At 39.4% G+C, this 14,398-nt stretch overlaps 1 protein-coding gene across 1 annotated transcript in view; it reads right to left on the bottom strand.

Annotated features, from left to right (window-relative positions):
• Positions 1-14,398, bottom strand: part of si:ch211-137a8.2 (uncharacterized protein LOC777613 homolog) — a 38,717-nt gene that overhangs the window by 17,700 nt on the left and 6,619 nt on the right. Inside the window, exons 2-3 of the mRNA XM_044355228.1 lie at positions 1,655-1,903; positions 368-518 (exon numbers count right to left, since the gene is read on the bottom strand). Of these exons, the coding sequence (XP_044211163.1) occupies positions 368-518; positions 1,655-1,881 (378 nt within the window). The 5' untranslated portion in view covers positions 1,882-1,903. The remainder of the gene's footprint in view (positions 1-367; positions 519-1,654; positions 1,904-14,398) is intronic.

Here is a 14,398-nt window from a genome sequence, read left to right as displayed (position 1 = left end):
TCAAACTTAAAACAAACTTCAATCAAAATACAAGAAGAATATGTTCAGCAAAATGGGCAATAAAAGAACAAATTTTGAGGAGCGAGACAGAGTGCTAACTAATTTTTTAGGTCTCAATATGAACGAGACATAAACCAATAAATGAATGAAACAAACAATCTCAGAGATTATACTTGTAGTAGTTTAATAATATGAATAATAAATTAGAATATCAGGAGGGATATTCCATTTCTGCCAATAGATCCCCCTAAATCTTACACACTAACATTGCATTTCTTGATCTTTGTGAAGATAGAAAAGTAAAAACTCGATATTTCCTTTAACGATGAGGTGCTACATGGTTCTATTCTATTTAATTTCTCCTCACCTCAAACTTCCTCAGCTCTTCCTTGGCAGTGACGTAGGTAACATGGGCGGAGTTTGGCGAACTGACGGCCTGCTCAGCCAATTGCAGCCAAGCGTCCAGGTGAGCGTGTTCTTTCATAAACTCGTGCCAGAGGATCCACCTTCTCTCCAACCTGGATTGACAGAGAGATACAGAAAAGGTCAAACAGACAGAAAGACACACAAACCCTGATGTGATTCTCTCCGAGTTGTGAAGTCAGACCTCAAAACCGCAGAGATGGAAGCAAACATGGAGGTTAAACACCAACGAGCCAAACCACATCCGGCTTTATAAAGAGCTGAAGTGAAGCTTTAACTCCTGGTTCTGTTCCAGAAGTAAGAAAAACCTCATTCACAATCACATCTATAATAACACAAAGTACTAAACATCCAGTCTGGAACATAACTCACTCAACAGTATTTCGTTTGTCAGTTAAACTCAGCCGGTGATTAAGTTTTTAAAAAGTTTGTCCAGAGCATCTGTGGTCAGTTCAGTCGTCTCTGTACAACTGTTTTTACAGCAGAGACTAAAGCTACAAAGATGAAAAAAGTGACATTACAGAATATTGGAGGGTATCATGGATGTTAGTTCTCGCTCTGCCTGGCTGGTAAATTTTCATGAAAGCTGTAGTTAATCGTTGTTTTACTTTTACTTCACCAAGAGTCCAGATTCTTATATCACAGTCCGTAGTAGACGATCATTTATCTTAAAATGTGAAACTCTTTCAGACCAAGATTGCACAGATTGTTACAGAAACTAGTGGACCAGAGGCTGAACAGGAAGTGAGGTCAGGACTTCTGATCATTTAAATTCCCATTGACATTTGTACCTACACTAATCTAACACGAAGCTTTTTCAACAGTATGTCATGCAGCTCGCTTCGTATGTTTTATATATAGTCATATTCATGTTACATGAACACATTTAACAAACACCATTTTTCATAATTCCTAGACGTTCGTGGCCAAATGTCACGGCTCGACAGAGGTGGCAAGTTCATGAGCGAGTCGAGGGGTTGAAGAGAGTTCAGACGTGTAAAGAAATCACAACTAGAAAGCTGAAAAATGACAACCGCAGTACTGCAACCCAAAAAACACTTTCGCCAAAGAACTGCCATCATAAAAACATTGACTGTAAAACTGTTGACAGAACGCCTCCAACTGCAAATTCGGTCAGTTATGACTTTATTACTGTAAATCTTTAAACCAAACCATAAACATTTAACATTCATCAAACTCTTGGAGTATGAAGGTATAAAGTTCCACTCACTGTCCACATCCCCGCAGGTCTCCATCTTGGCTCCAGCTGTCGTCCACTTGCTGCGTTTCCTCCCCGTTCGGCTCCGGCGGAGACGAAGTTAAAAGGAACGGAGACTCAGACAGATCCAGCAACAGCTCCATATCCATCACTGTCTCTCCGGTCACAGCATCACGTCCTTCAGTGGCGTGGATGGCGTCACCATGGCGATCCGAAGAGAGCGAGTCTACTTCAGGCATCCTGACATCGTGCCAGCGTTACCTGTTGGGAAACAAAGAAGAGAGAATGAAACATAAACACCCTCCATTCAACTAAAAACAGAAATAAATCTATTTCAGACATTGGTTAAAAGTTACGTCCCATTTCATGGACGTCGTTAACAAATAACTCAACGGACTCAAATACAGATGAAGGATTCGTCAGTTGTTTCCAGACTTGGGTATAAATCTGCTTCTCTGAGATTTTGAATCAGCCTTTGTCAGCTTGTTCTGATGTTATTATGTCTTGAAAAGTAGACTTCCCAGGAATATATCAGTCTTTTAGCCCGGATTTCTATCCATAAATGATTATTATAATAAACACAGAAGTGTGAATAATTAATCATGAAATTGAGCTCATCCTCATTGTCTGTTATTCTTTCTTATTTGTTAGATTATGGTTATAGGTTGGGTTATACTTCAGGAAAAAATAAAATTATTCCTAAAAAAAAGGACACCATGCAAACATCACTTAATCCTGTTAACAGCCCAGTATTCCGAGGAATATCATCCATTTTGGATGATTCCCACATATCACAATTCATGTCCAGTGGACATTAAAAAAAAAAAAAAATAGTTCAGTATCAATGTTCCTGTATGTTGGTTTTACAGCAGTTTTATATCCTCTGACCAGTTTTAATATGTCTAAGCAGCTGTAGGAGCACATCTGACCATCTTTACATGATATATAAATGGTATTTGCTGCGTGCGGGAAAATCTGTCACTATGCATTTCTTTGCACAAAAAAAAAAAAACAAAACAAAATAAAAACCCCGACAGTGCATTAAAGGATTGTGTTGGTGAGTTTTTAAAAAAATCCAAAATGGTTAATGAAGACATCTAACTAACAATAAGATAGAAAAGAACCAGTGATATCTAAAATTACAGTTTATCATAGAAAACACACACACACACACACACACACACACACACACACACACACACACACACACACAGGGTTGTTGTTTATTCATGAGCGTCTCTGAGTCTTGACTGAGGTGGAGTCAGAGCTGTTCTGACTGACTGGTGAGACAGAGATAACGTAACACCGAGGCTCAGATTTACACGTATGAAGCGCAGGACGGATCTGAGCTGCAACTTTCATTCAGTTTTTGTTTCATATTAGCACAGCCCATTCTGTATTTACTCACCTTTATTTCCCCCACTTTCTCTTTTCTCAGTTCAAAAACTGAACTGATAAACTGTATGCAGTCTTTATCAATAATTAATCCATAAAACCGTATCAATCAATAAAACAATAAAAACAGACTTCTGACTTTGTCAGGCCGGAAAAACCCTAAATTTCTGCAAACCTACATTTACAATCTTACAAAGTCCTCGTTAAGATAGACTTACATCACTGGGAAACTTACATTTACATTTTTCATTTAGCTTTTATCCAAAGTGACGTACAGATGAGAGCTGATACGACACAAGCAGGGATCAACAACACCAGTAAGTGCCATAAAGCTTCAGTTTGGACCTGATAGGACGTAGATTCCAACAGGCGGTGCAACAAGGAAATGATTAGAGTGCATAGAAGCATGTTTTTTTTTTGTTTTTTCTCTCCCTACAGTTCATCAAGTGCAGAGGTGTTTGTGAAAGAGGGTCTTTAGTCTTTTCTTAAAGATTGAGAGGGACTCTGCAGATCAGGAAAATGATGCAATTCTGTCTTAATCAGGTATTATAAAATAAATAAATAAAAGGACAGCCAGTAAATTAGACAGATTTTGACTAATATTAGTAAGATATTTTTTTCTCTTATCCTTTTAATTTACTTGGAGCCCCACAGAGACCACCTGGGAGGCTGAGGTTAGACATGTAGTCATGATGCAGGTGTATAAAGCTGCAAACATGTAAACTTTTCACTTCTCAAAACTCATCTTTTTAAAAAAGCCTTTAATTCATGCTAGCACACTGTTTTATTTCCAAAATGTCTTATTAGTTATTATTTTATTTGCCTCATTAAAGTCCTGAAACGTGTTTTTTGTCTTCATAGCTTTGTTTTGTGCCTTATAAATAAAGTTTATTACTATTTTTTTTCCCCCTGTCCTGTTCTGTTCTGTTCTGTTCTGTTCTGCCCGACAACAGATTACTTCAGATACTCGGCTTTTAAGATGTGCAGATATGAGAAACAACAGACAGACAGACAGGTAAACAGACAGGTAAACAGACAGGTTCAGTTCCAGTTCAGATGACGACATTTACCACATCGGTCTCATGAGATCAAACATTAATATGAACATCTGTTGAACACGTGGACACACACACACACACACACACACACACTGCTGTTCTCCCCCAGTGAGCTGAAAGTGTGAATGGAGCTTCATTAGTAAGACACACAAACACATAAAGAGAGAGAATCTTTATCTGTTGATGAGTCACCAGCTGCCTGCAGCTCAAAGCTGAAATACGCACTGCTGCTACGCTTACGCTCACACACACACACACACACACACACACACACACACACACACACACACACACACACACACACACACACACACACACACACACACACAGCTATAGCTCAGTGACTGTAATGGATCTATTTTCATTCATTCAATTTCTACTTTTGTCTTTTAACTTCTGGCTTCTTGTCGCATTCAACAAATATTGAACAGTCTCAGTCCTGAGCAGAGACACCTGAAGGGAGTTTAAATTCCTCATAAGTGAATACTTTACAGGTAGATAACAGTATTTGGACTATTTTAGACCAAATAAAAAGACATAAAGACTTCATTACTTCCTCACTAGAGCTTTATTGCTGGCAGTGTGCAGAGTTTATGACCGGTAAAAAGTGTGTATTTCTAACATTTTCAGATAAAATTGGAGGAGTAAGTGTTCCTTAAGCGGCTGAGAAATTCTACTTCTCAGGCTAAATAAACCGTTTAATAATACAAAGGATTAAGTGAAAAATGCATTGTCACAATCTGAAAACAGCTCATGCAGTTGTATTTGTGAGAATGAAGAGGCTCCAGTTCGTTTGTGTGGACTACCTTCTGGTTTTGTTAACGTGCATTAGGATTCAGCACTTTAGTTTCGTATTTTGTATCAGGTTTGGTTAATGGAAAGAGTTTGTTACCTTCCTGTTTGTGTCATGTAGTCAGGGATTGGGCCTTGACACACATACATTTGTCATTTTGTACCGAGCTATCCCACATGATTTTTGCTCTGTCCCATCTCTGCTTACGCCACTACGTTCTTGTCTCCTTATTAGTCTTAACGATGCTTCCTCCGGTACCAAGGTTACAGACATCTGAGGTTCAACAAGGTGGAATTCGCGGTATAGGTGGAATTCTGTGTCAGAGATTGGTGGGATATGCATTTTGTCTTCAGTATTGTGTATTTCAACTGTTTAGCTAAAAAGGGACTATGTGGCTCACTGTGGAAGGCCAGTTTTAACTGTATTAACCTCGTTTTTAGTTCCAGAGTTCGTGGTGGAACCACGTCTTTATGGGGGGGCTGTGTTTAGTTTCTTTTATCTTTAAGTTATGTACAATAAATCTATTTTTAGTTATAACTCATGTGTGGTCTCTCCCTTCCTTTGTCCAGCTTTGAGCCGGGTTGTGACAGGAAGTACAGGAGGACACACAGTAGACCTCGTGTTACTTCGTGCGTTGTCAGATTAACGGAGACTGAAAGTCCTTCAGACAGACAGTCAGAGACTCGTTGGGTTTGAGGCCATCAGATTACAGATATGTTGGATTTTTTCCAAACTCTGCAATGAAACTGGAACGTCAGTACAAGCAGACACATGGATGACGAGAGCTCCATCATAAACAAAACATGTTATGACAGAAAAGACAAATGTTCAAATTCCCTCCAAAATCATTACGAGGGGGCTTTGCTGTTCATGATCATGTAAATACTTGACATTCACCATTGTTGGAGCATTTCACTCAGCATGAGAACCAAGCTTCACATTTTGGTCATGATAACTGCTTTAGGTGGATTTTTTTTTTTGCTAAAATAATGGAGCCACATGCTTCAGTCTGATGCCTTTTTAGTGGCATATTGGTCCATTTTCCATTTTTCACTTTGCTGAAACTCTTGTTTTTAAATGGTAGAGGTGCTTTATTTTGCATTTAAAAGGATTTGGCTGTTGATTTTCTCTATTTTTCTTACTGCCAACAAATCTTATGTGCAGAGCCAAACCAACAATGAACTGATCTATTAACGAGTGTGTGTATCTAAAGTCTGATATATCTTATTCCTCCGTTGTTGTCCAGAAACTTACTAAAAACACGTCAGTGAGCCACATCGCTGCACTGGGTGACATGTTCCTTCATCATGAAGAGTTTTATCACGTTAGTTTGTTTAGAAACGGCTCCAAAGACTAATAACAGCATCATGTTTTCAGTCATCAGAGAGTAGTTCTGTGTAAGGCAGACGCTACTGAGCATGTGCGGGAACCTGGGTCTGTTTATAGCTTCACTAGCTTGTTGTGCTACATATCACAACCTCTGGACTTTACATTGTAAATGTTTTACTAAGTAACTTTTTAAGAACTTCTCTCATACTTAAGAACTTCATAACAACCTAACAAACGTGCTTAAACTCTTCTGGATGAGGAGACATGTCATCCAGTGCAGCATTGTGGCTCACTGACGTGTTTTTAATAGTTTTTGGGCAACAACGGAGGTCTACAGCACAGAGGATTAAGATATATCAGGCTTTGGATACACACACACAATACTTGTTAGTAGATCAGTTCATTGTTTGGCTCTGCGCATGAGATTTGTTGACAATAAGAGAAATACAGAAAATCGTCAGCCAAATCCTTTGATCCCTTTCAACAAGCAGAAAAATACTAAAATATTCAAAATCCTAAATGGTGAACAATGAGAGCCTTAAATTTGTACTGACGTTCAGGACCTGAATATATGCAAAGCCAAAAGCAGGTTTGTGTCTGGTACTTTTCCACGGCAGTGCAAGGTTTTGAATATGAGAGAGACTGGAATTAACACACACACACACACACACACACACACACACAGAAAACAGCTTCATTTGCATCAGCTGAATTAAAACAGGATTACAACTATTCAAACAGTCAAATATTAGAGAATTTCATTGTGATGTTCAAGAATGCAAAAAAAAAAAAAAAAGCCTCCCGTTACTGCGGCAACACACAGTCTGAATACAGATGACACGGGTATTAGTTTGAATTACAGCTAAATTCTACAATCTTCAAGGATATTTGAGCAACTGCAAAACAGTCACTTGCTTTGTTGTTGTTTTAATGGGGAGGCATGCCGTCTGTAACACACACACACACACACACACACACACACACAGTCGGTCCATCTGTCTCTCTGACAGCCTCTAACCAAACACTTCACTCAAATCAGACAGACGGACGGACAACGTGTCTGATACCTTACATTATTAATGACATCACTGATGATGTCACCACCAGCTGAGCCAGACTGACGCGGGGAAAAAAAAAAAAAAAAAAAAAAAATCCAAGCGATCGTATTGGATGAACGAGCTGGCAGTGACGTCCGATTGGCTGCTGTAACGATCGATGCTTCGTCATCCAAGTATGATGTGTGTGTGTGTGTGTGTGTGTGTGTGTGTGTGTGTGTGTGAGGTCAGTCATTGACTTCTATGACTTTGATGCCTCCCAACAAACAGCAGGAGTCTTTAGAGTCTCTCCTCCTCCTCCTCCTCGTCAACAGCCAAACAAACATCTGATTGGACGACGGGTTAGTAAAGTTGCTGTAAACAAACAAACTTCTATCAGCTGCCAGTTGTGCAGTTTATCTTTTGTTCTACTGGGTCACATCTGGAGGGAAACCTGCTGGAGTGCTTCATAGCACAAAACAGGAAGAAGGTGCCATTCAAACTCAGACAGAGCTGTAAACGGCTGAATCCAAACGTCCACCCTCCGGACTTATGGACTGAGCCCTCACGCCTTTCAGTCATGTGCACTGTGACGTGTTCCTCAGCATCACATCAAGTCTGTGAGAGCACAAGGCTGTGAGGGGATAAAGATGTGCTCTGAGACGGGACTTCAGACCTCAAGTGTTTTTCTGAACGGTTCTTAATGGTTTAATTTTGGCAACTTTAGCATGACGTGTGCAGGTCTGCTGCTTTACGCAGTTCAGTCAGATTCTCTCATGAACAGCTAAAACTGCTAATATTAGTTTATATTCACATAAATCCTCAACTTCGCCTGTCTAGCATTCCCTCTTTTTGTTACTTCCACCGCAGCTCAACAGGGAAACACAAAGAGGGAATTTGATGCTAAAAAGACTGTAAATGTGTCAGATATCCACTTGATATGACTAACTCAGACTGCTGAAGCCTCATATAAGCTTCACATCAACTTTTAGATGACAAAACTGTGGATTTTGGCCTCCATCACTTCCACTGAAAGCATATTTGAAGGATCTTTTAATATCCAGTATGAACAGGACGAATGATTACAGCAAGGAAAAACCTCTTTCACTGTTCATATGAACACCTGACTGTTGTTTTAAAACTGACCCATCCTTGACTGTTGTCCTATTAAAAGATAAAACTGCACTTCAGCCTTTTAACTCTGAAAATTGTGTTTGTACTTTCATTTAAGTTTGAACTTTTCTAATTTTCTCTTTGAATTAATTCCACTTATTGCTGCAGGATGAATTTGGCACTAAAAACTAAAGTCCTCATATTACTGCATGTTTAACTGGTAGAGTTATTTGAATTTAAAAAAAAAAAATTGTGACTCTAATGAATAAAAATCTCCAATCTATACAGCACCAAACATATTGTGCTCATAAAGAAAAACCCTGCAGGTCAGCGAGTGCAGTTTTGAAAATGCTGGAACGAAAGCACTGAAATGCATCACTCCCTGAAGTTTCAGCGGCGAGGAAAAAAAAAAAAAGGAGATGAATGACTCCTATTAGAGCGCAGCCGCTTTAGAGGGAAAGTGATATTCAGCTGAGGAGGTGATGAAGGTGAGAGGAAGTTAAGACTATTAGAACCAAGACTGATTAAAATAACGTCTGTGTCCTGAGACAAAGTTAATCATCGCCTCTGCTCCTCAGCCGAGGACACACACACACACACACACACACACACACACACGAGCCTGAAACCTGAGCTTACATGGCCGCTGCGTGACCACATTAAGCGTCATTTTCTGTTGTACTGTACCGACGGTGTTAATCATCTCGTCCTCCCGCCGGGAACGACTTTGAGTTCGGAACGTGGATTAAAAGCACACAGGGATGGAAACGGTAGAGGCAGGCGGCCATTAGATGAAGTGATTCTGCAACCTGACACTAAACTCTTGACTGAATATATGAATGAAAAAAAATTGGGTTTTTTTTCCAGCACTATTAAGATCATATTCAGCAAAGGAGATGACAAGCTGGGAGAAAAGGAAATTGAGCAGGTACAAAATCTCCAAACAAAAGTAAATTGGCTTCAAAATAAGTTATTATTGATTTTTTTTTGTTCTTGGGAAACTTGGGAGTGACACAACAAGCTGTAAAAACATGTCACAGTATAAAGTTGAAATGCCAAACATATTACAAACAGTTGATTAACACGTATCCAGCAGACACAGAGCAACATTAGCATGAATTTGTTTCCGGCTGATGAATGAAAGGTCCAATATTCACTCAACTTTTAGCTCTGTTTTTGGTCTCCACCAACTCCTGAGAAAAATATCTGGTTCTTTAACTGCTGATGTTCCACTTCCTCCACCGGCTAGTCTCTAACTTTGCCTTTCTGCTGTTTGCTACTGGGCAGGAAGCTGAGAATGAACCCAAACAGTGAAGCTGAAAGATGCTATAAAGGTTCTGTAGAGTTGAGGGAACCACAGAGTTGGTGCTAATTCTCTGTAGGTTTGAATCTATGAGCGATATCTTTCATTTTATTATTAGGGACCGAGCCCAAAAGGCATCTTTCATAGATGGCTTATGACACTATGCTGAAAAAAAGTTGTTAAATACTTTGTAATAACTCAAATGGTTTGGATTTTATAAGCCCTGAAAGTGTCAGTGCCACATCACACCTTACAATGTAAACCAATGGGGAGGCATGAACTTTGTGTCAAACAGAGGCTTCTGACGTCTAAACTATAAGTCTGACCACTTTCAAACCTGTATCAGTGGATTCGCCACGAAATTTCCTACTCAAATGCAATTTTTAATGTTAGATTTGGCCAAAGTCATGGGATTTATGAGGATATTTCACAAGAAGCGTACTCTAAAATCCTCCTCTCCAACTGCTCCTGGTGATGTCACTCCCTCAGTGCTGTGAAACATTCCACAATACACACTCATTATAAAATCACAGGAGGAGCAAGAAAAGACTTTAAAACTCACACTCTAATATCTCAAAAACAGTAAAAGATAGAAAACACATGTAAATTCAAGATTTGTAGGTCAAAGTCTCGTGACTCATTTAAAGTTCAAATGAAGTTTGTATCTAAAACTATGTGGCAGCAGTAAATGTTCAAAAAGGTGTGGGTTCGCTCACACTCTCCATTCAAATATATGAGTATTTTTCTGTGTCCAGCTGCAGTTACTTATTGTCTCTACACACCTGACAGTACACATGTCAATCAAGCTTTCAAAATAAAAGCACACCACACTTGTAAGAAATATCCCTCATTTTTAAAAAGCAAAATGATCTGATCCCGACGGGCCAGAGTGCGAGGTCCCAACCAACGCTGCTTGCAGCTTTAATTCTTTTTTTTGAGTTCGTAATATAAAAATATGTGCAGCTTTAACTCTAAAAAAAAAAACTGATTTCTTTTGCCACTCGGGGGCAACTGAAACAAGCAGTGAACACAATATTTACATATTTTCATTTTTTGAGTTGATACGGCAAATTTGTTTGCAACCATGGGCTTATTCACACATCTAGCAGATACGGAGCAACATTCACTCTCCTTTTAGCCTCCGTTTTGGTCTCCACCTCCTGAGATCTGGCTCTAACTCGTCTGTCCGCTGAGACTAAATCTTCTAATTGAGTTTGAGTTTATGAATATAAAAGGACGTCATGCAGGACATCAGCAAGTCTGACCTCAGTTACAGCAGCACTGTCCTCAGAACCAGCTGGCCTGTCAGCATCACAGTGTCTTCATCAGGTTAATTAATGACAGAAATACCATCAAAATTATTGATCTGTTCAGAGGGCAATGTGGTTTTTAAAGCAGATTACATGAGAAGCATTGAGCATGTCCCTCCAGCACATTTTCCCTCCTCCTCCTCCTCCTCCTCCTCCTCCTCCTCCTCCTCCTCCTCCTCCTCCTCCTCCTCCTCCTCCTCCTCAGAGTCTGTCTATTGTCTCCTCCGGACAAAAGAAAGCAGGCAGCGAACAAACAGTCTTTCTGTCCTCCTCAGATAGAGAAAGAGGACAGACATAGAGAGAGAGAGGAAGGGAGGGAGGATACCTGAGCTCAACTATCTAATTATGTAGAGGAGTTAGAAAAGAGGAGGAAATGGAAAAGGGAGACAGTGAGAATATCTGGAGGGTGTATAGTTTACAAATCCTCCCTAAAATAACTGCCAGAAGGGAAAAGAGAGTCACAGAGAACATTTTTATTACTGTTGACACACACTTGACTTCCCTGTACTCCAAACCCATTGGTTCCAACTGAAATACAGAGTTTAATTTAGAGCTGCAATGAAAACTGGCAACTATTTTGCCAATCGTTTAGTCGTTCTTTCAGTAAAAATATCAAATATTTGCTTCTAAAATGTGATTATATGAAGCGTCAGTGTGTCATACATTATAGTAAATTGAATATATTTAGATTTCAGACTGTTGATCAGAAGACAAAACAAGACATCTGAAGACATTTTTCACCATTTACTGACATTTTATAGCCTGGACAATTAATCAATAATGAAAATAATCGTTAGTTGCAGCCATGAATACTTTCAGTAATTTCCTAAAACAGCTGGTCACTGTAGTTAGGAAATAGTGCATTTGTTGGGGACTATTTTCAACAGCGGATTAACCCGCATTTGTTGCTCTAGTGAGTATTTCTGGCAGCATGATGGCATGTGTGTGAAGGTAATGAATGATGGTAATGAAGGAACATGGAGTTGGTTTTATATAAATATTCTCAAGAAGTCATGACATCACACAGAGCTCCAGTAAAGAAAAATACACAAAAGAGCTCCATATTTGTAGATTTATGACACTTTATAAATTCTCTCAATCTAATGTGGTTAATCTCAGTATGTGTTTCCTCGCTCCACACAAACTCTGAGTGATGTTTTTAAATCAGCTGCTCTATTTATTCTGTATATTTTAACCCGTTTCAAATGCAGAAACTTTGAGTCTGTCCTCTAAGAAAAAACCGACACAATAGGTCGTCATGTCAGTCGCTCAAAAACAAAATATAGTTACATTTGAGTGACAGATGCCATCTAGCAGCTGTAGTGCAGCTCAGATGACACCTAAACTTAACCCTGCGGTTAGTATAGTTGCCATGACGACCAAAGGTGGCCTACCTTTAAGAAACTTTAACCCACACCAAGGTTTCTCTATCCTTAAAGTGATCATTGTAACCCGAACCGTGATCTTTCCCTGAACCTAACCAGACCTCAACCACAGCGCCGTCACACCATTAAACATCATTACTGCCGATAGAGGCGCCAGAGTAGAAAAAACGCTCCTATGTGTCGTTCTGGAGTCACATGATCAAATGCACATATTTAATCGTTTAATTTGGACTTGTTGAACTTTTTGCAGAGCAGAAGAAGCATTTTAGGAACTCAGGAGCCTCCAGAAGTGCCAAGTTTAAAGTGAGTTACTGGTGCCAAGGAAGTTCCTGCTAGTGATGCGCCAATACTGGTGTATCAAATCAAATTTTGGAGGAAGAGAAGAAGAAGCCGGTTCTGAAAAATAATTATTTGAAAAATACGTTAATCAGCTTTTTACACACACACTCTGCCAAGTGTAAAAGTGTTATTCTGGGTTTATATTCAGGTACTTTATGCTTGAATTCATAATGAAACAAATGTGGATGGAAACATATTACCGTAAGTAGTATAATACATACGACCAGGGAATTCTTTAGACTTGTGTTTCTAATCCACAAAGAAAAACGGCGGCGATGTTTCTGAAGTGTAAAAAAGAAGAAAGTTAATACAGTCTGGAAGGAAAATAAAGGAAACTATTTCACAGTAAATGTAATATGATCTGTTCAGCTCCTCCTGTGTGTGTGAGAAGCAGAACAATGCAGTTCCAGTGAAATGAGAACCTGTTTGCTTCTCTGTGGGCTCAAATTAAAAAGAATACAAAAAGTTGTTCAAGGACACCGAGTGAGATTTGAGCTTTACTGCCTTTATTGTTTTAATGGCTTGAACAGTAAATCTGGATATGAGTATACTCTGAGTCTCAGAGAACTGAAAACTTAAGAGCTTCAGGTTTATGCTGAATACCATTTCCTAACGTTCATTATAGCTGTTGATGTAGCTGCCATGAAATGTTTCTATCTTTCTTCTTCTTCTTTCAGTGCAACAGCTGCAGTCAGTGTGGATTCACAGCAGGAACGACGGATTCAAACAGAGAACCAGAGTCTGGACTATTCAGTCACTCCATTACTTCTTCTTACTGGTTTTAACAGACACATCAACCCGATCCTGGCTTCTCTCCGTTGGCTCCCTGTTGGTTTTAGAATTGATTTTAAGATTTTACTGATCACTTTAAAAGCACGTCTTGGTCTGAAGCTCCAAGCTACATAACAGATATGTTGACCCCCGTACGAGCGAGCCAGCCCGCAGCCTTAGATCCTCAGGTGGGGCCTTCTGGCTGCTCCAAAGTCGAGGCTTAAATCTAAAGGTGATCGTAGCTTTTTCCATCAGGACCCCTCGACTTTGGAATGACCTGCCTGAGGACATAAGGCTCACAGAATCAGTTACTTCTTTTAAATCACTTCTTAAAACCAATTTCTACAGACTTGCTTTCATGTAATGTTGTCTTTAGATCATCTTTCTTTTAAACTTTTTTATCATGTCTTTATTGTCTTTCTTTGCCTTCAGCCGCCATCTTTTTAAAAGGTCAGATCTGTTATTGTTTTCTGTTTCATGTCTTTGCTTTTGCTTTGTCTGTCAAACTCTATTTTTAAAAAAGGTGCTACTGCTGATTGGTCAGAGCAAACCCCCCCCCCCTTCTGCACACACACACACACACACACACACACACACACACACACACACACACACACACACACACACACACACACACACACACACACACACACAGAAGACAGCGAACATGAACACAACAGATTGAAGAGAAACAAAACGGACGTTCGGTCTGATTGTTGAAGCTGAGAATAAACCAAGCTGCCACGGTTCGAGGCTTTGTTTACAGTTATTATGCTCCGTTCTTAAAAAATGAATGAGGCAATGATGTGTTCATTTAAAAAAGCTTTAATAGAGCATGTAGACTGACTCTGAGGAACAAACAAACACGCTCTTCATCGCTTTATAAATCACAATAATTAGATTTGCCCTGAGGAAGTTCTTAGTGC

This window comes from Thunnus albacares, chromosome 6 (assembly GCF_914725855.1).
Source record: "Thunnus albacares chromosome 6, fThuAlb1.1, whole genome shotgun sequence".
Classification (NCBI taxonomy): Eukaryota; Metazoa; Chordata; class Actinopteri; order Scombriformes; family Scombridae; genus Thunnus; species Thunnus albacares.
The sequence above is the reverse complement of the archived record's forward strand: the minus strand, read 5'-3'. Positions and strand labels throughout refer to the sequence as shown.